The sequence below is a fragment of the Poecilia reticulata genome, chromosome 3 (genome assembly GCF_904066995.2).
Source record: "Poecilia reticulata chromosome 3, P_reticulata-male-v2, whole genome shotgun sequence".
NCBI classification, from domain to species: domain Eukaryota; kingdom Metazoa; phylum Chordata; class Actinopteri; order Cyprinodontiformes; family Poeciliidae; genus Poecilia; species Poecilia reticulata.
This window is the reverse complement of record NC_088832.1, coordinates 35857068-35876478: the sequence shown is the minus strand read 5'-3', so window position 1 is coordinate 35876478 and position 19411 is coordinate 35857068. Positions and strand designations below refer to the sequence as shown.

At 44.0% G+C, this 19411-nt stretch overlaps 2 protein-coding genes and 1 long non-coding RNA gene across 5 annotated transcripts; 1 reads left to right on the top strand and 2 right to left on the bottom strand.

The window, feature by feature from the left end:
* Positions 1–365: 365 nt before the first annotated feature.
* On the bottom strand, positions 366–3673 carry LOC145551209 (uncharacterized). The gene is made up of 4 exons (XM_081605701.1): positions 2939–3673; positions 1722–2033; positions 694–735; positions 366–593 (listed from the first exon to the last, which is right to left on the bottom strand). The coding sequence occupies exons 1-4, from the start codon at positions 3003–3005 to the stop codon at positions 538–540; spliced, it is 477 nt and encodes a 158-aa protein (XP_081461827.1). The 5' UTR covers positions 3006–3673; the 3' UTR covers positions 366–537.
* Positions 3674–10537: 6864 nt separating this feature from the next.
* LOC103460125 (tetraspanin-18B-like) lies at positions 10538–19202 on the bottom strand. Of its 3 annotated transcripts, none has more exons than XM_081605663.1 (9): positions 19031–19202; positions 15773–15823; positions 14495–14602; positions 13693–13887; positions 12589–12663; positions 11988–12086; positions 11738–11905; positions 11338–11421; positions 10538–10707 (listed from the first exon to the last, which is right to left on the bottom strand). In XM_081605663.1, exons 3-9 carry the CDS (start codon positions 14555–14557, stop codon positions 10660–10662), a joined length of 732 nt encoding a protein of 243 aa, XP_081461789.1. In that variant the 5' UTR covers positions 14558–14602; positions 15773–15823; positions 19031–19202; the 3' UTR covers positions 10538–10659. The 3 variants fall into 3 exon arrangements, with proteins under 3 accessions (XP_081461789.1, XP_081461788.1, XP_081461790.1); XM_081605662.1 differs by having other exon boundaries at positions 14495–14572; XM_081605664.1 differs by having other exon boundaries at positions 14495–14572; positions 15773–15820.
* Positions 15584–16964, top strand: LOC145551204 (uncharacterized). The gene is made up of 2 exons (XR_014087046.1): positions 15584–16424; positions 16563–16964. It is a non-coding gene; the product is annotated as an uncharacterized LOC145551204 (long non-coding RNA).
* Positions 19203–19411: the final 209 nt, after the last annotated feature.

Here is a 19411-nt window from a genome sequence, read left to right as displayed (position 1 = left end):
TATCAGAAATGATGCAGATATTTTATTAGTTTTATAGATATTAACAATGATAATTGTTGTTTTGCTGCATCATTTTTACTGATCAAACCATGAGAACGTCGTATTGGTGAAACGCTGAAAATAAGTTTAATAATCAGAATCAGATGTTTGGAGTTTTCACAGGTTAATGGATTCATTGGATGAAGACATGAATATTTCATGTTCCTGATCCGTCAGAGAAACTCTGAACTCAGCAATAATTTTTCCTCCTTTTCTCTTTAGTGAAAATGAAACAAGATTAAAATGTTGAGTTTTGTTGCTTTGCATGTCACGTTTCAGCTGCTTTGCCTCGTTTTAATGCGTGTTTTTGTGACAGGAATGGAAAATTTCTGGAATATTTTTTATTTATCGTGAAGCAGAAAGACTGAAAAGTGTTCAGACACAACAAGCAGGTTTTTTATCCGCGTAGTTTCCAGTTGGGGCTGTTGAACAGGCGCAGCTTCAAGGTTTCACTGATCTTCCTCCAGGCCGTCTGGGTTTCGGTCGCTGTTTTCTCTCCTAACCGCAAACGACCCAGCAGGTCAAAGCGACGACGGCGAAACTCCAGCTGCAGCCTGGAAACACGTTGGCATCAGAGCTCCTGCCCGCCACTGCTCCTCATGCGAAGGTGGATATGGATGCAGTGAATAAACGGTTTGCTCAGCGTGAACGTACCTGGCCGGTTCCCTCCACCTGCTGGCGCTGACGTAACGGACTCTGCAGGAAAAACAAGTCATCAGTGAGCCTTCAGGTTAAAATGGTTGAAACAAACTTTAACTTCCTGCAGGAGAGAGCTGCGCTACAGTGACAACATGCCATCGTTTCCTTCTCTAATACAGACACGTCAGCGTTACAGTGCCTCCATGATTTCATTAATGTAATTTTTTGGTCATTTAAATCACTGATTTTGTGCACAATGTTAAAAACATTTGCAGGAAATGTTGATATTTCCTGTTTGTGTTACTCGCCACATCGATCACAGACATCGAGTCAGGCTGAGGCAGCAGAGTAGTTGAAGAAATGCTGCCACCTGTAGGTGGGAGTTGGCATCATTTAACCCAGACGCCTTTCAACACAAATATGAGTCGGCACAAAAAATGAATCTGTTGAGTTGGTGTGAAACCTCTGCAGGGACTGATTCTCTTGTTTTAGACACATTTCTAACTTCCTGCTAGGGCCAGCTGCTCTGCATGCTAACATGGAGGATACATGCTAACATGGCAGATGGAGGCTACATGCTAACATGGCAGATGGAGGCTACATGCTAACATGGCGGATGGAGGCTACATGCTAACAAGGTAGATGGCGGCTACATGCTAACATGGCGGATGGAGGCTACATGCTAACATGGCGGATGGAGGGTACATGCTAACATGGCGGATGGAGGCTACATGCTAACATGGCAGATGGAGGCTACATGCTAACATGGCGGATGGAGGCTACATGCTAACATGGCAGATGGAGGCTACATGCTAACATGGGGGATGGCGGCTACATGCTAACATGGCGGATGGAGGCTACATGCTAACATGGGGGATGGCGGCTACATGCTAACATGGCAGATGGAGGCTACATGCTAACATGGGGGATGGCGGCTACATGCTAACATGGGGGATGGAGGCTACATGCTAACATGGCGGATGGAGGCTACATGCTAACATGGGGGATGGCGGCTACATGCTAACATGGCGGATGGAGGCTACCTTCCATCCAGGCCACGTGGATGCTGAAGTCCTGCGACTCGTGCGGTTTTGCCACGGAGCACACGTGGGTCCCCAGGTCCCGGTTCTGGGCCCGCTGGATGGACAGCTGGATGCTGCCGGGTCGGTACCGCATGGCGTAGCCGGCGCTGCAGTTCTGGTACTTCCTGTGCTTGATGTAGTGGCACAGCAGCTTCCTGCGGGGGCTCGTCCAGCGCACCGTCAGCCGCTCCAGGTTCTGCCCGTCCTCAAAGCCGTACGGGCAAGGCAGCGAGAGCCGCTGCCCGGGCCGGCAGAACAGCTGGACCGCACCGCCTGGAGGACCAGAACCCGTCAGAACCAGAACCCGTCAGTAACGGCTTTAGACAAAATCTGAATTCACAGTAAACATGTTTAAAATCTTTCATAATTTGGGATAAATGTGTGAAACGCGAATAAAATACAGATTAAAAGTGTCTGCAGCTCTCTGGAGCCCCCTGGTGGCTCCGAGTAAACCTGCAGCCTTTGACGAGGTTCTGGTTCCGTTCTGGGGTATAAAGTTCACTTAAACTGGGATTCCAGTTGAAGCAATCCCACAGCATGATGCTGCCACCACCATGCTGACCAGTGGCTCTGGCACGGGTGTCCAAAGCGCGGTTCGGGGGCCATTTGCAGCCCCAAAGAAGCCTGGCTGGTTGATGCAGTCAACATAATTTACAGATAATTTACATATTCATAAGAAATATTACGTAAAAATGATAAATTCCATTTCCGAAAGGTTTTTGAATGTTGATCGACTTTTTTAAATGTTACTGAACATAAACAACCCAGGAAACTTTTTTTTAATGTAATTTAAATTTACACGTTTGTCTCTAAAACTTTTCATCAAATTTAATTTAATTATTGAAGTTAGAAAAAAATAAACACACCAGAAGTTTAAGACCATTTTAGTGGCTGCAGTTGTTTTCAGGTGGAAACTTCAGCCTCTAAAAGTTTGTACACCCCGCGGGTTGTTAGTTTCTGGACGTTTGTCCCGTCTGTCCATCAACCCAGAACCCGGCCGGACGGGAAGCAAATGGGCTTCCTGTCGGTTCTGGTGAGATCAGCTCTGAAACCTTAAGGTCTAAATCAGCTGTTGAAGCTCTGAATGGATCCTCTCTCCAGAGGAGGTCCGGTCCGGTTCTGGTTCTTTTGGACCGCAGAAACTTCCAGGCGGTTTCCTGTCAGGTGGAGGAACTCACCTTCTCCAGCCAGGCGGGACAGAATCAGTCCCAGGTACAGCGTCTGCTCCACAGCCGTCGACCACATCTGGTTCTGGTTCTGGTTCTGGTCGACCCGCCGGGTTAAAGTATTCACACCCCGCCTGGGAACCAGAAGGAGTCCAAACAGAGTTTCTACTTTTGCTTTCCAGCGGTGTCGCTTTCCAAGCCTCCAGCTGCAACCTGAGTCCACTGAGGAAGAGGAGGGTCAGCCTTCATTCCTGCTGTCTGAGCAGAACCGAACCCCGGTTCTGGCCCGGTCTTGTGAGAAATTCTGTTCCCCTGAGAAAATCTGTTCCCCCTGTGTCGGGAGCGCGCATTGCAGCCAGAGAAGTGGATCCGGCGGATCTGACCATATTCACGGCGCTTCTGATCGATTTCTCGGTAAAACTACTCATATAATCACGTCACTGTTGTAACTTTCAGTTTAATCGGCAGCTATCAAAATAAAAATACATACATAAATAAACGAGGTCTTGTGTGGAGGTCTTTTTACGCTGTTTTGTGTTATTTTAAACGCGAAGTGAATCGATCTTTTTTTCAGCTTTTGTCTCGTAAGCCTGACAAATAAAAGTCAGTCAACAAACACAGGTTTCCAACACGTTGTGTGCATTTATAATTTTTCATTTCTCATAAAGGAGGAGGAGGGAAGCTGGCCGATAGCAGGGCAAAAAAATAAAGACTTCCTGAAAAGATCAGAGTGTAAACTTTTTGGTAAATCCCGTTGTAATGTAAAATATGACATTACTGGATTAAGGAAATGTCTAGTATGGTATCACACATAATATTTGAGAATTTGGAAACAGGTGCTTTTTATTTCACAAAGGTATTGGAGGAGAAGAGGAGAGGATGGATATTTCAGCTGCCTGAAATAATGTGTTCGCCCTCTATAAAATGGAAACAAATTAATTTACCTGCAAGTCTTTTGCTGTATTCATTCCTCTTATGATCAATAAGAAATCCTGCAAGTTTGAAAATATTTGCTCTTTTTTTTGACAAAGTCAGGATGGGGAAACAAAATATCTTAAGCGCCTGATAAAATCTGTTCCCCCTCTCTAAAATGGAAACAAATTAATTTAACTGAAAAGTCTTTTACTGTGTTCATTCCTCTTATCATCAACAATAATTCCTGTGATTTTCATAACATTTGCTCTTTTATTGACAAAGTTAGCACAGGGGAACAAAATATCTTAAGCACCTGATAAAATCTGTTCCCCCTCTCTAAAATGGAAACACATTAATTTACCTGAAAAGTCTTTTACTGTGTTAATTCCCCTTATGATCAATAAGAAATCCTGCAAGTTTGAAGACATTTGCTCTTTTTTTGCCAAAGTTTGGATGGGGGAACAAAATATCTTAAGCGCCTGATAAAATCTGTTCCCCCTCTCTAAAATGGAAACAACTTAGTTTACCTGCAAAGTCTTTTACTGTGTTAATTCCCCTTATGATCAATAAGAAATCCTGCAAGTTTGAAGACATTTGCTCTTTTTTGCCAAAGTTAGGATGGGGGAACAAAATATCTTAAGCGCCTGATAAAAGCTGTTCCCCCTCTCTAAAATGGAAACGCATGAATTTACCTGCAAAGTCTTTTACTGTGTTCATTCCCCTTATGATCAATAAGAAATCCTGCAAGTTTGAAAACATTTGCTCTTTTTTGCCAAAGTTAGGATGGGGGAACAAAATATCTTAAGTGCCTGATAAAATCTGTTCCCCCCATTAAAATGGAAACAAAATAATTTACCTGAAAAGTATTTTACTATCTTCATGCCTCTTATCATCAACAATAATTCCTGTGATTTTCATAACATTTGCTCTTTTTTTGCCAAAGTTAGGATGGGGGAACAAAATATCTTAAGCGCCTGATAAAATCTGTTCCCCCTCTCTAAAATGGAAACACATTAATTTACCTGAAAAGTCTTTTACTGTTTTCATTCCTCTTATTATCAACAATATTTCCTGTGATTGTCATAACATTTGCTCTTTATTTTAAAGTGTTAAAGCGGGGGAACGGTTTATTTTAAATGTCTGGAGCAATCCATTCTCCCCGTGACATTGGAATAAATAAATAAATTCTATTAATTCTTTATTATTTTTCCATATAAAGTTTGAAGTCCAAAATGGTTTAAATTAATATGACTGTTTCAAAATCTTTATTAAATGTATTTTATGTTTAAATATTTATCAACAAATTTAGTAAAAAATGTTTCTGATATTGCATCTAACAAAGTAGATTACAATATAAAGACATACGGTGTTTTCTGGAAAGTCAAAAATCACATGACACTATTCCTTCAATCAATTATGGAAATATCCATGTCCGCTCGGTGTTTGGCAGGTTGTTTATCACTTTTTGCTTTATGTTAAGCCAAATATTTTATTAATATAAGGTAGCCATGGACAGATAGTTTAAATCACACAATGAAGTGCAAATATTTTAAAAACACAGTAAAAGACTTTGCAGGTAAATTAATGTGTTTCCATTTTAGAGAGGGGGAACAGATTTTATCAGGCGCTTAAGATATTTTGTTCCCCCAACCTAACTTTGGCAAAAAAAGAGCAAATGTTTTCAAACTTGCAGGATTTCTTATTGATTATAAGGGGAATGAACACAGTAAAAGACTTTTTAGGTAAATTAAGTTGTTTCCATTTTAGAGAGGGGGAACAGATTTTATCAGGCACTTAAGATATTTTGTTCCCCCATCCTAACTTTGTCAATAAAAGAGCAAATGTTATGAAAATCACAGGAATTATTGTTGATGATAAGAGGAATGAACACAGTAAAAACTTTTCAGGTAAATTAATTTGTTTCCATTTTAGAGAGGGGGAACAGATTTTATCAGGCGCTTAAGATATTTTGTTCCCCCATCCTGACTTTGGCAAAAGAGCAAATGTTTTCAAACTTGCAGGATTTCTTATTTATCATAAGGGGAATAAACACAGCAAAAGACTTGCAGGTAAATTAATTTGTTTCCATTTTATAGAGGGCGAACACATTATTTCAGGCAGCTGAAATATCCATCTTCTCCTCTTCCCCTCCAATACCTTTGTGAAATAAAAAGCACCTGTTTCCAAATTCTTAAAAAATATTATGTGTGATACCATACTAGACATTTCCTTAATCCAGTAATGTCATATTTTACATTACAACGGGATTTACCAAAACGTTTACACTCTGATCTTTTCAGGAAGTCTTTATTTTTTTGCCCTGCTATCGGTCAGCTTCCCTCCTCCTCCTTTATGAGAAATGAAAAATTATAAATGCACACAACGTGTTGGAAACCTGTGTTTGTTGACTGACTTTTATTTGTCAGGCTTACGAGACAAAAGCTGAAAAAAGATCGATTCACTTCGCGTTTAAAATAACACAAAACAGCGTAAAAAGACCTCCACACAAGACCTCGTTTATTTATGTATTTTTATTTTGATAGCTGCCGATTAAACTGAAAGTTACAACAGTGACGTGATTATATGAGTGGTTTTACCGAGAAATCGATCAGAAGCGCCGTGAATATGGTCAGATCCGCCGGATCCACTTCTCTGGCTGCAATGCGCGCTCCCGACACAGGGGGAACAGATTTTCTCAGGGGAACAGAATTTCTCACAAGACCGGTTCTGGCCCGGTTGGGAGCCGAGATGAGCCTCAGCCAGCTGCTGTCTGTGACTCGGCAGGTGATGGAAAATGTTTAACTTTCTGTTCTGGTTCCGGAGACCTTCATCCCCATCATCATCGTCATCATCAGCTGGACATACTTCCAGACATTTAAAGGGCCAGTGTCATGTGTTTTACATTTTACAGCATATCAACTCTAATGCCTTATAAATATTCTAAAAGTGCTTTCAATAAAAATTAAATATGACTTCCTGATTTAACTCCTTAAAATTGGGTCTCTGTCTCTTTAAGAGGCTCCTGCTCTTCCTGAAGCTACGCCTCCAGGAAGGAGCTGAGAGGGGGAGGGGCTGCACCTCGGAGGCGGGGCTAGGTCCACCCAGGCGTTTAGGAGCTGAATGGTTGCCATGGAGATTAAAATAATTCTCAAACGGAGGAATCAAAGCAACACAGCAGGTTTGTTTCTGATTATCCATCTCATTCCGAGCCCCCAGGAGGCTTTGCGTGATTAATGGGCGCGACTTCCGCCGCTAACCGGAACTGCCATTTGTTTACACGTTAGCAACTCGCTAACCGGAACCGCCATTTGTTTACATGTTAGCAACTCGCTAACTGGAACCGCCATTTGTTTACATGTTAGCAACTCGCTAACCGGAACCGCCATTTGTTTACATGTTAGCAACTCGCTAACCGGAACCGCCATTTGTTTACATGTTAGCAACTCGCTAACTGGAACCGCCATTTGTTTACATGTTAGCAACTCGCTAACTGGAACCGCCATTTGTTTACACGTCAGCAACTCGCTAACTGGAACCGCCATTTGTTTACATGTTAGCAACTCGCTAACTGGAACCGCCATTTGTTTACATGTTAGCAACTCGCTAACTGGAACCGCCATTTGTTTACGTTAGCAACTCGCTAACCGGAACCGCCATTTGTTTACATGTTAGCAACTCGCTAACCGGAACCGCCATTTGTTTACATGTTAGCAACTCGCTAACCGGAACCGACATTTGTTTACATGTTAGCAACTCGCTAACCGGAACCGCCATTTGTTTACATGTTAGCAACTCGCTAACCGGAACCGCCATTTGTTTACATGTTAGCAACTCGCTAACTGGAACCGCCATTTGTTTACATGTTAGCAACTCGCTAACCGGAACCGCCATTTGTTTACATGTTAGCAACTCGCTAACCGGAACCGCCATTTGTTTACATGTTAGCAACTCGCTAACTGGAACCGCCATTTGTTTACATGTTAGCAACTCGCTAACTGGAACCGCCATTTGTTTACACGTCAGCAACTCGCTAACTGGAACCGCCATTTGTTTACATGTTAGCAACTCGCTAACTGGAACCGCCATTTGTTTACATGTTAGCAACTCGCTAACTGGAACCGCCATTTGTTTACGTTAGCAACTCGCTAACCGGAACCGCCATTTGTTTACATGTTAGCAACTCGCTAACCGGAACCGCCATTTGTTTACATGTTAGCAACTCGCTAACCGGAACCGCCATTTGTTTACATGTTAGCAACTCGCTAACCGGAACCGCCATTTGTTTACATGTTAGCAACTCGCTAACCGGAACCGCCATTTGTTTACATGTTAGCAACTCGCTAACTGGAACCGCCATTTGTTTACACGTTAGCAACTCGCTAACCGGAACCGCCATTTGTTTACATGTTAGCAACTCGCTAACTGGAACCGCCATTTGTTTACATGTTAGCAACTCGCTAACCGGAACCGCCATTTGTTTACATGTTAGCAACTCGCTAACCGGAACCGCCATTTGTTTACATGTTAGCAACTCGCTAACTGGAACCGCCATTTGTTTACATGTTAGCAACTCGCTAACTGGAACCGCCATTTGTTTACACGTCAGCAACTCGCTAACTGGAACCGCCATTTGTTTACATGTTAGCAACTCGCTAACTGGAACCGCCATTTGTTTACATGTTAGCAACTCGCTAACTGGAACCGCCATTTGTTTACGTTAGCAACTCGCTAACCGGAACCGCCATTTGTTTACATGTTAGCAACTCGCTAACCGGAACCGCCATTTGTTTACATGTTAGCAACTCGCTAACCGGAACCGCCATTTGTTTACATGTTAGCAACTCGCTAACCGGAACCGCCATTTGTTTACATGTTAGCAACTCGCTAACCGGAACCGCCATTTGTTTACATGTTAGCAACTCGCTAACCGGCTTACCACAGAGGATTTAGGCTATAAGATATGTGGGAACTCCAGCTATCTCCGCTTACATGTGGCAATAATCTTATTCTTAATATTCTTAGATATTTGTAGCCATTTTCTTTCGTTTTTAAACTAAGCTGAAGTTTTATGGTATTTTTGATATTTTTAAAAGAGACAAACAGATTTCATAAAAGCAGAAAGATGAATTTATTGAACATTAATTACTGAAACATTACAGAGGAAATCATCTGATCACAGATCAATAACTCGAACATGAATCACTTGTTTACTCAAAGCAACACAGTCATTTATTTACAAACTGGTAGAAATAGACAATCTGCCTCCCGCCACTAGGGGCGCTGCTTCCCGCCCGATGGATGAAACTCTGATAAAAACGTTTCTGTTCCTGTGATATTAAAACTTCCAGGATGCAGTTTGTAAAGTTACACATCCAAAAACTAACAGCAATAATTTGGGTCATAAAAGAAAAAATGGACATTTATTTATTATTTTCACCATGTTGTTCAAAACTTTATGAATGTTTCTGTTTCATGCTAATTATTTAGTTTTGAGCTAAATATTTAGTTTCAAACATTCAGATTGAAGCTAAAAGCTTAGCTTCAAACTGAATGTTTAGTAAATATTCAGCTTGTAAACTAAACATGTCAGCCTCAAACTAAATATTAAGTTTTAAACTGTAACATTTATGAATAAATTAAAAGACGGTGAAATTATGACTTTGGAAAAAGAAGATTAAAAAACCAAATTATTGCTGTTGGCCTTCCAGACCTGAGCTGAATCAGACTCATCCAGACGTTGAGACCAAAAGCAGAGAAACATTCAGACGACCTCGCTGACCTTCCTCAAAGGTCAGAGGTCAAACGAGGGAACAGATCTGAGTTTCTGCACCGACCAGAGAAAAACCTTCGAATCAAACATCCAGAAATGCTGATCACAAAACCAACGACACAAAAACCAAACCGAGGAGGAGGAGGATGAAGATCAGGAGGATCAGGATCAGAAGGATCAGGAGGATGAAGATCAGGAGGATGAGGATCAGGAGGATGAAGATCAGGAGAATGAGGATCAGGAGGATCAGGAGAATGAGGATCAAGAGGATGAGGATCAGGAGGATGAAGATCAGGGGGATGAGGATCAGGAGGATCAGGAGGATGAGGATCCGGAGGATCAGGAGAATGAGGATCAGGAGGATGAAGATCAGGGGGATGAGGATCAGGAGGATGAAGATCAGGAGGATGAGGATCAGGAGGATCAGGATCAGGAGGATCAGGAGGATGAAGATCAGGAGGATGATGATCCGGAGGATCAGGAGGATGAGGATCAGGAGGATGAGGATCAGGAGGATGAGGATCAGGAGGATGAGGATCAGGAGGATGAGGATCAGGAGGATCAGGATCAGGAGGATGAGGATCAGGAGGATCAGGAGGATGAGGATCAGGAGGATGAGGATCAGGAGGATGAGGATCAGGATCAGGAGGATCAGGAGGATGAAGATCAGGAGGATGAGGATCAGGAGGATCAGGATCAGGAGGATGAGGATCAGGAGGATCAGGAGGATGAGGATCAGGAGGATGAAGATCAGGAGGATGAGGATCAGGATCAGGAGGATCAGGAGGATGAAGATCAGGAGGATGAGGATCAGGAGGATCAGGATCAGGAGGATCAGGATCAGGAAGATCAGGAGGATCAGGAAGATCAGGAGGATCAGGATGAGGATCAGGAGGATGAAGATCAGGATCAGGAGGATCAGGAGGATGAGGATGAATATCAGGAGGATGAGGATCAGGAGGATCAGGAGGATGAGGATCAGGAGGATCTGGAGGATGAGGATCTGGAGGATGAGGATCAGGAGGATCAGGATCAGGAGGATCAGGATCTACTGGATGCCTCTGAACAGACACAAGGCGAAGCCCATGGCAAAGAGCTGCAAGGAGAAACAAACATGGAGTCAGAACTGAACTGTCTGCAGGTTCAAGTCGATACTTTCAAAATAAAACACATTTACATAATTATAAATATTTCCCATATAATCCATCTGACTAACGAGGAGCTGATGAAGCCAACAGCTGGAAAAATGTTCAGTCTGATAAACATTTTACTGTTTCTGACATCAGGAAACAAACCAGATGAATTAATCAGATAATACAAATATTAATTACATTAATTATAATGGAGGATTTTTACATGTATTTATAATTATCTTACTTTTACCAAACTAAATGTTTTTTTCTGTTTTATCGTTTATCTGCCAGTGATAGATCTATCTATCTATCTATCTATCTATCTATCTATCTATCTATCTATCTATCTATCTATCTATCTATCTATCTATCTATCTATCTATCTATCTATCTATCTATCTATCTATCCATCCATCCATCCATCCATCCATCCATCCATCCATCCATCCATCCATCCATCCATCCATCCATCATCCATCCATCCATCCATCCATCCATCCATCCATCCATCCATCCATCATCCATCCATCCATCCATCCTTCCATCCATCCATCCATCCAGATGTTAGAGGGAAACATAAAACTCGGAGTTACTTCGATGGTGATCACGCCGATGGTCAGCGCTCCTGCAGCGTAGATGTACGTCTCAAAGTATTCCACCAAGGCCGAGTAGCAGCCCTGCGGACACACAGAGCCTTAAAGGGCCGGTACCATCTGCTCCACAGCCTCATTCTATCAGCACAATCAGTAACTATGTGTCCTTCCAAACATGACTTAAAGGAGATTTGTCTTCCTGATTTAACTTTTACAAATTGGGCCTCTGTCTCTTTAAGAACTCCTGCTCTTCCTGAAGCTCCGCCTCCAGGAAGTCGTCCCAACATGGCTCCTCTATTAACCCTTTGATGATGAAACCTTGTAACATGATGGAAAGATCGACACCGGCCCTTTAAATCGCTCCAGTTTAAACCTGTGGCACCGCAGTTCTTCCTCAGACCTTGCTGTGCTGGAACGCCACGCCGCCGCTGACGCACCGCTCTACGCCGCCCTCGCCCAGGTGGCCGTCGCCCTGGCAACAGGCGTCAGGAAGCAGCTGGTTGGGGTGGAGCAGCCGGAACAGGCTCTGCTGGAAGTCATCAGGGCCGCTGGCGCCGCAGCAGTCCAGCTGGAGGAAGGAGAAGAAGAAGAAGAAGAGGATGAAGCTGCTGGCGGGGCGGCAGGGCGGGGCGGCGGCGGCAGCAGCTCACCGTGGTCATGATGACGTTCCAGGTGGACGTAAAGACATCGCTGTTGTTCTGGCCCTGGTAGTGGCGTTTCAGTTCCCGGCTGAAGTACTCTCTGGTTAACTGGGCCAAACACACAGAACCGGGTCAGAACCAGACCAGACTCTCACTACACGTATACAACCGGTTCCAGTTTACAGAAAAACCAACACAGAGGTAAAAAATACTTCATCAAACAGCCGGACACTAAAACCAGTATGATCCAAAAACCAAAACCCTGAAACCAGTCTAAACCAGTCTAAACCAGTCTAAACCAGTTTAAATCAGTCTAAACCAGTCTAAACCAGTTTAAACCAGTCTGAACCAGTTTAAATCAGTCTAAACCAGTCTAAACCAGTTTAAACCAGTCTGAACCAGTTTAAATCAGTCTAAACCAGTCTAAACCAGTTTAAACCAGTCTAAACCAGTTTAAACCAGTTTAAATCAGTCTAAACCAGTTTAAACCAGTCTAAACCAGTTTAAATCAGTTTAAACCAGTCTAAACCAGTCTAAACCAGTCAAACCAGTCAAACACAACTAATCCAGTTTTCAGTGGTTCTTCTGCTGACCCAGAATCAAAACTCACGTTCTCCCTAAAGAGGAAGGCCAAGATGGCCGCCGCCAGCTCCGCCAGGAAGATGAAGAGAATGAGGATGAAGAACTGAGAAGATAAGACAGAACAGTTAGTCTGAGGTAGGACCGGCCCAGTAGAACCAGTAGAACTGATCCAGTAGAACCAGTAGGACCGGCCCAGTAGAACCAGTAGGACCGGCCCAGTAGAACCAGTAGAACCAGTGTTCTGACCATCAGTGCCACCTGGTCAGGTTTTCCTACCGCAGCACGGATAGACAGCTGGGTCCATCTATCCGTGCTGCCGTCATGTTTACAGGCAGGTTGTTGATGTTAAATATATTTTATAACATTGTTGGAGTGGAAGCTCAGGAGTTAGCATTAGCTTAGCATTGGACCAATTTATATACAGGATGAAACCACAGGAAGATCCCTTCCTTCATCAGGATATCCTACCCGTTTAAAGCGAAAAGCTATCGATGTATGAACTAGACCTTCATTAGAATATCCTACCTGCTAACATATTTTAAATACGTTGGTGTTTCTAAGAATAAAACGGCATCAGAAACTGGTTTTTATTGGAATTAAAGACAAACTGCAGCTGTTTCTCAATCTGTCGTATGACAGACTTTATTAAATGGAGCCGCAACGTGTGACCGAACTGCAGGTCACTGAAACGATGGGATATGATTCATGTTCTAATATTACAGAGCTACTGCAGCTTCAGGCGCCATCGCTACCAAACGTGGCCAGGTTTAGTCATGAAGGTGTTATGAAGCTAAAACATTTTAAAGAACAGGGACAAAACAACGTCTTTGGTCGGATTAACCGCCAAACAATGACGTGTTTAATGACATCGCCGACGGCAACCAAAGCCATAAATATATTTACACGCTGCTGTCATGTAAACTACAAACATGAAGTAATGCAGCAGCTCGAGGAAAGCCAGGAATAAAATAAATTAAATAAAGTTGGACGTAATCTGCGATGAAATACAACATGAAGCGAAACGTCCACAGGTAGGACGGATTTATGGGTAGCACAGATTAACAGAACACCGGCCCAGTAGAACCGTTTCAGTAGAGCCAGTAGAACCGGCCCAGCTGGACTTCTGTCTCACCAGCAGCAGCAGACAGCGGTTCTCCCGGACGGCACCGCAGCAGCCCAGGAAGCCCAGCAGGAACAGCAGCCCGCCCAGAACCAGAACCACAGAGACGCCGGTGACCAGCAGGGGGCTCACCACCACCGCCTCCCTGAAGCCCAGCGGGTCGACCGACACCCAGACGCCCACGGCCAGCAGGACGGAGCCGCCCAGCTGCAGCAACAGGTGGGGGAGGGGACAGGTCGGAACCACTTCAGTCATAAATATATTAATAGAAAATAAACACTCCAAGTAATAAAATGTAAATAAATATTTAAAAAAAGATTTTAATAGGCAGCTTATTTAGTTATTCATTAATGAATTTCATAATATTCATAATATTTAATGGATTTTTATTGTTCAAGTCTGGATTTATTTCCTGTTCTATTGAAACGAGGGGCGGAGCAAAATTCGGGGCGGGGCTATGTTAGGGGCAGGTCTATGTTGGGGCGGGGCTAGAATAGGGGCGGGGCCATGTTAGGGGCGGGTCTATGTTAGGGGCGGGGCTAGAATAGGGGCGGGGCCATGTTAGGGGCATGTCTAGGTTAGGGGCGGGGCTATGTTAGGGGCGGGTCTAGGATAGGGGCAGGTCTACGGTAGGGGCGGGGCTAGGTTAGGGGCGGGTCTGCGATAGGGGCGGGGCTAGGTTAGGGGAGGGTCTATGATAAGGCGGGGCTAGGTTAGGGCGGGGCTAGGTTAGGGGCGGGGCTAGGATAGGGGCGGGGCTAGGTTAGGGGCGGGACTTAACCTCTGAATGGAGAGAAATAAAATCTGAACTCACGAAGATGAAGAAGTTGAAGATGAACATGAGATATTTGATGCAGCTCAGGCAGTCACCCTCCATGGCCACAAGCTCTTGCTGTTTGGACCCAACAGAACCACAGTCAGACTGGAACCAAAACCAGAACCAGAAGCATTACGAGAACAAGAACCGGGACCAGGACCAGGATTGGGAGCTGAACCAGAGAAAGAACCAGGACCAGAACCGTTCTGGCCCGGTTCTGTTTGGTGCTGGGACGTGATGCGTTCACTGACTCTTTCATCTCCAGACATTGTTTACGTCCGATTCTTCTTCTGCTAAATTCTCACGTTGGTGAAGTAAAAATCGGACGTCCAGAAAACGCTCTGAAAACCATCGGGTTTGGTTCCACATGTGGAACAGGAACAGGTCGGATGTTTCAGGTTAAAATATCAGAACCGGGTCGTTTTGTTGTGTGGATTTAACTGAACCGGACAGGATGATACAGGCCTGCCGCACTGTTCAGATTTTATCTGGGAAAACTATTTTCTCCACTGAGGAACAGAATGACATGTGGAATCATTTTCCATTTTTATCTCCGAGTAAAGTCCAACCGGATCAGAACCAGAACCTGGGCTGGAACTGGACCTGAAGCCGTTAAGTTCTACTGAGGCTCGGCGCTGAAGGACGAGACGGGGACAGACTGTCCCTGCTGGACGTGTTGGTGTGAAGGGACCAGCTGGTGTTTACCGGGCTGCAGCCGCCCGCAGAGCGCTGCTGCTCATCAGGCGCTGACATCATCGCTGACATCATCGCTGACATCATCGCAGCAATGCCAGACATGTAAACATCCAAACACCAGAACAGAACCAACCGTCTTCCTGAAAGACCAGAGGCTGATTCAGGGTCAGCAGGGGTCAGAGGTCAGCGGGGACCCAACAGACCATCGGCTCAAATCAGAACCAAATCGGGTCAGAATGAACCGACTCCAAGTAAAAAATATTAATTATTAGTTAAAACACATAAAAGGTCATTTAATCAGCTAAATGTTTGCTGTTGGAACAAGATCTAAAAAAAAGGCAAAATATGAATAAAGATTTAAAAATCTTCTACTAAAAATTCAAACCTAGACAAAAAAAACTGAAATCAAGAGAAGAAAAATTAAATAAAGGCACAGCTTCAGCTAATACTTAGTCCAACCGGATCGTTCTGACTGGGTTGTGAATTCTGAAGATTTCCGACCCAAACCTTCGTTTTGAGAGGCTTTAGGGGCGGAGTCATGGTTACAGGAAGTGACAGGAAGTGTTGCACCATCTGTACCTGTTGAACTTCCTGATGACGAGACGAATCCAACCGGCTTCACATGAGCTGCTGAGAGGAGAGAGAGAGCGAGGCGTCAGGTCGAGTCCTTTCCTTTCTCTCCAACCATCACAAACAGAAACGTGAACCAAAAACCTCTGAAGACACTGAGAGCAACTTCCTGTTTCACCAGATGGAAACAAGATGGAGGATTTTAGCGGTTGGAGGATTTCTCTTTAGGCTAAAGACCAGTAGCCATTTCTGCTGCTAGCGCTATGCTAACATGTTAGCTTTGGTTGGATTTACCCAGAATGCCCTGTGCTGTAGTCCACTTCCTGCTTTTGGAGCGGTCTCTGGTCCGCTTGGCGTTCACATTCAAACCGAACCAGAGTTCACTTCAAACGGACCCAGACCGAGGTCAAGAGGACCAGAGGTCAGAGGTCGGTTAGCATTCACACCAACCGGACCGGAGTCGGGTTGAAGCGGACCGAACTGGGCTGGTGGGAATGTAAACATTGTCGGACCTGAAATCAGTGGAGAACCTGCGGGCCGAGCTGAGCAGAACCAGAACTCTGGACCGGTACAGGAGTCCGGTTGCGTTTAGGGAACATCTAGAGCTACAGCTTTTCTCTCCGACTGAAAACGTTTCAGTCTCTTTGTGTTCAAAGCAGAGGTGAGTCGAAACGCGGAGCTTCGACGTGTGGGCGTTTCCACGGCAACGGCTGGGATGCTGCAGCAGGACGCTCGGCCGTGGGAAACGCTGACTCACTGTGTGACTCACAGCTCTTGTTTTCTGATCGTTTGTCTGAAGAAGCGGAGAAAGCAGAAGGAGCGAAGCGTGACTCACATGATGACAGCGAGGAGCCGCAGAACCTGCGGTTCCGACCCGCTTCACAAGCCGCACAGCGCCGGCGGGTCAGGAACCCGGCTGAGTCAGAACCACGCAGCAACACGGAGCAACAAGCAGCAACAGCCGTGGAAGTAAAATATTTACAAAGCAGAGCGGATCGTAAAACTGCCGAACTACGGAGGCTGACCGGAGGATTTGTGCCGCAAACTACGGAACAAACGGCGAATTCTTTTACCGCGTGTATGGGTAAAAATTCCTGCAAAAAATGCTGGTTTATGGCTTAGAACAGCACAAAATAATTTCTACGAGTGTCGACGTTCAAAACAGCGTTCAGTGACCACAATAAACGTTGTAATTTTTGCAGCTTTTTTGAGCAGATTTTTGTCGTATTTTACATAAATTATTTTGGCATAACTTTTTAGTCAGGTGGTGAATGTTTGGCCCTCATGGCTCTCCATATAAAACACACAGAAAGTTGCAAACGCATAAATGACGCAAACTCCAACTCACCAAAGACAAAAGCAAACGAAAGCGTTGCCATCACCATAAGATGAAATGTTGCAAAAACAGGAAGTTTAAAACGCTTAAAACAGAGGAAGTCCTCCAGACCACCAGGGGGCGCCCAGACCCCCACTGCAGACTGGACGTCCAGGAGAAAGGCGTTAGGCGTCATGTTTTACTACAGGACATTTTCAGCTCTGATGTGTTTAAAGACCATGGGAGAAAATAAAATCCTCACCTGCTGGTTCAACAAAAACCCAGTTAAAAAATTCTAACTGCTCCTTTAAATGGAACCGATTCGGCCCAAACAAGAGGATCCAGAACCAGACAGCAGAAACCCAGAGACACAGACAAACTATTGATTATAAATGATTGATTTCAAAACATAAACTCAAGCGAGTGATGAGAACAGCAGACGGGAGGAAGATGAGGAAGAGGAGGAGGCGTGGCTCTGTCGTTATCTGCTGATTAAATGAACATGACCCGGATCCTCCGACCCGGTTCTAACCCGATTACAGTTACTCTAACTCAGTTACACAGCAGATGGTGTGAGGCGGGGGGTGAGTGGGCACCTCCAGGAACACTGGTGACCTTTGACCTCTTCAGGTTAGAGCAGAGAAACCGGATCTGACTCTTTCAGAACCGACTGACAGCACACAGAACCTGTTCTGTTCTGATTCAGGTACAGAATGTTTAAATCATGTTGAAATCGTTTGGGTCGGACCGGACCAACTGGTTCTGACCTGCGATCCGAACTGAAAACACTTAAAAATGCTTTAAAACTGGAAAGTCCCACGTTTCCTGCTCTGTAAACGCACCATGAGGGGCTTCAAGCCGCGGCTCCGGGGCCCAGTGGGGCCCCTGGACTGATGCTTGGTGGCCACTGGACTGAAAGTGAAGGAGGATAGAAACTTGGCTCCCAGCACAGGAAGTTGATTAAATGAAGACTTTTAATTTGGCGAATTAAAATATTCTTAACAGAATTTCCTGTCACTTCCTCCTGCCAGGTTCCCGTCTGACTTCTGACTAAAATGCACAAATTGCTGCAACCAAATCTGCTTTAATTCATAAAACCTTTTATGTTTTCATTAAAGTTGTATAAAAACCAGAAGTGTTTTCACAGAGAGAAACCTAAATTATGCTTTTATTTCTCTAAACTCACCAAATCTCTTTGCTCTCAATCGAAACCTAAAACTCTAAAAACCTTTAATCAAACCTGAAAAACCTTCTTCCAGGTTTGGATCTAGAATAATTTAGACATTTCCGTCCAGTAAAAACCACGGCGGCTTAATTTACTGCTGAAATGAAAGAAAATCATTTTTATCTGACAGAAGCTGCTGATCTGAACTTTGTTCATTTTCCATCAAAGCATCTAAAAAATCTGAATAACATCTGAAACATTTTCCAGTTCATTTCTGTTGATCTCAGAAATGAAAACCCAGCATCCGGCCCAGTTTGCTGCCGGTTCTGGTCGGTTCCTGGGCTCTTTTTGCTGTAAAGGTCCAGAACCTTCAGGTCGTCGGTTCTGATGATTCTGGATTCATTTTTTACTTATTGAACTGTTTCCATCCTAAATGATTTCTACGAGCCACTGATGTTTGATTATATTAACATTTTATTCAATGCATTAGTTTTGATTCCACATCGACTCTAAACCATTTTAATGCTAATTTACCAAAGATAGAAATAAAATTGATCAGAGAAATAATCTGTAAATCAGTTTGTATAAAGTTTCTACGTGTCTTAAAGCAACAATCAGGAAAACAAAATATTTAGTTTTCATTTATGAACATTGACTAATAAACTGAATGAACCAATAAAGTTAAACTCAGTTCAACATAAATAACTTTCGTCACTATTTGAATCTCTAAAATATGATTAATATCCATTTATTCCTCCCGCTGGTACAGATAATGGACCGAACTCACCGTGCTTCTGGATCCGAACCGGATTTTTCCGAGTTCTTCAAACCGACTCGAGTGTTTCCGAGAAAAGCCGAGCGACCCGGTGAAGTCCGGCAGCAGCCGCTCCGCTGCGGCCTCACGGTGCTCGATCCGCGGTCAGAGTGGCGACGGCGCGCCGCTGACCGAACCGACAGGAGCCCAGAGCCGCTTCCGGTTGGCTCTTCAGAATAAAAGCCCCCACGGATGTTTACACCAGATTCGTGCAGGGCTGCTAAATATGGGGAGGCGTTTTGTTCTTATGAATTCAATAAATAAATACATCAAATAAATATCTGCGTATTAGCTCCATAAATATGCTCATGATAAAACAAAAGAAAAATAAATGAGTTTATTTAGTCAATTTCT

Excerpts from the sequence above, each read along its gene's own strand:
- LOC145551209 (XM_081605701.1), bottom strand. The coding sequence starts at position 3,005 with ATGTGGTCGACGGCTGTGGAGCAGACGCTGTACCTGGGACTGATTCTG. Across the intron at positions 736-1,721 it reads CCACGTGGCCTGGATGGAAG|AGTCCGTTACGTCAGCGCCA; the intron begins GTAGCCTCCATC and ends TTTTTCCTGCAG. Across the intron at positions 594-693 it reads AGGTGGAGGGAACCGGCCAG|GCTGCAGCTGGAGTTTCGCC; the intron begins GTACGTTCACGC and ends ACGTGTTTCCAG.
- LOC103460125 (XM_081605663.1), bottom strand. The coding sequence starts at position 14,557 with ATGGAGGGTGACTGCCTGAGCTGCATCAAATATCTCATGTTCATCTTC. Across the intron at positions 11,906-11,987 it reads GGAACGTCATCATGACCACG|CTGGACTGCTGCGGCGCCAG; the intron begins GTGAGCTGCTGC and ends TCCTTCCTCCAG. Across the intron at positions 11,422-11,737 it reads TGGCGTTCCAGCACAGCAAG|GGCTGCTACTCGGCCTTGGT; the intron begins GTCTGAGGAAGA and ends GTGTGTCCGCAG.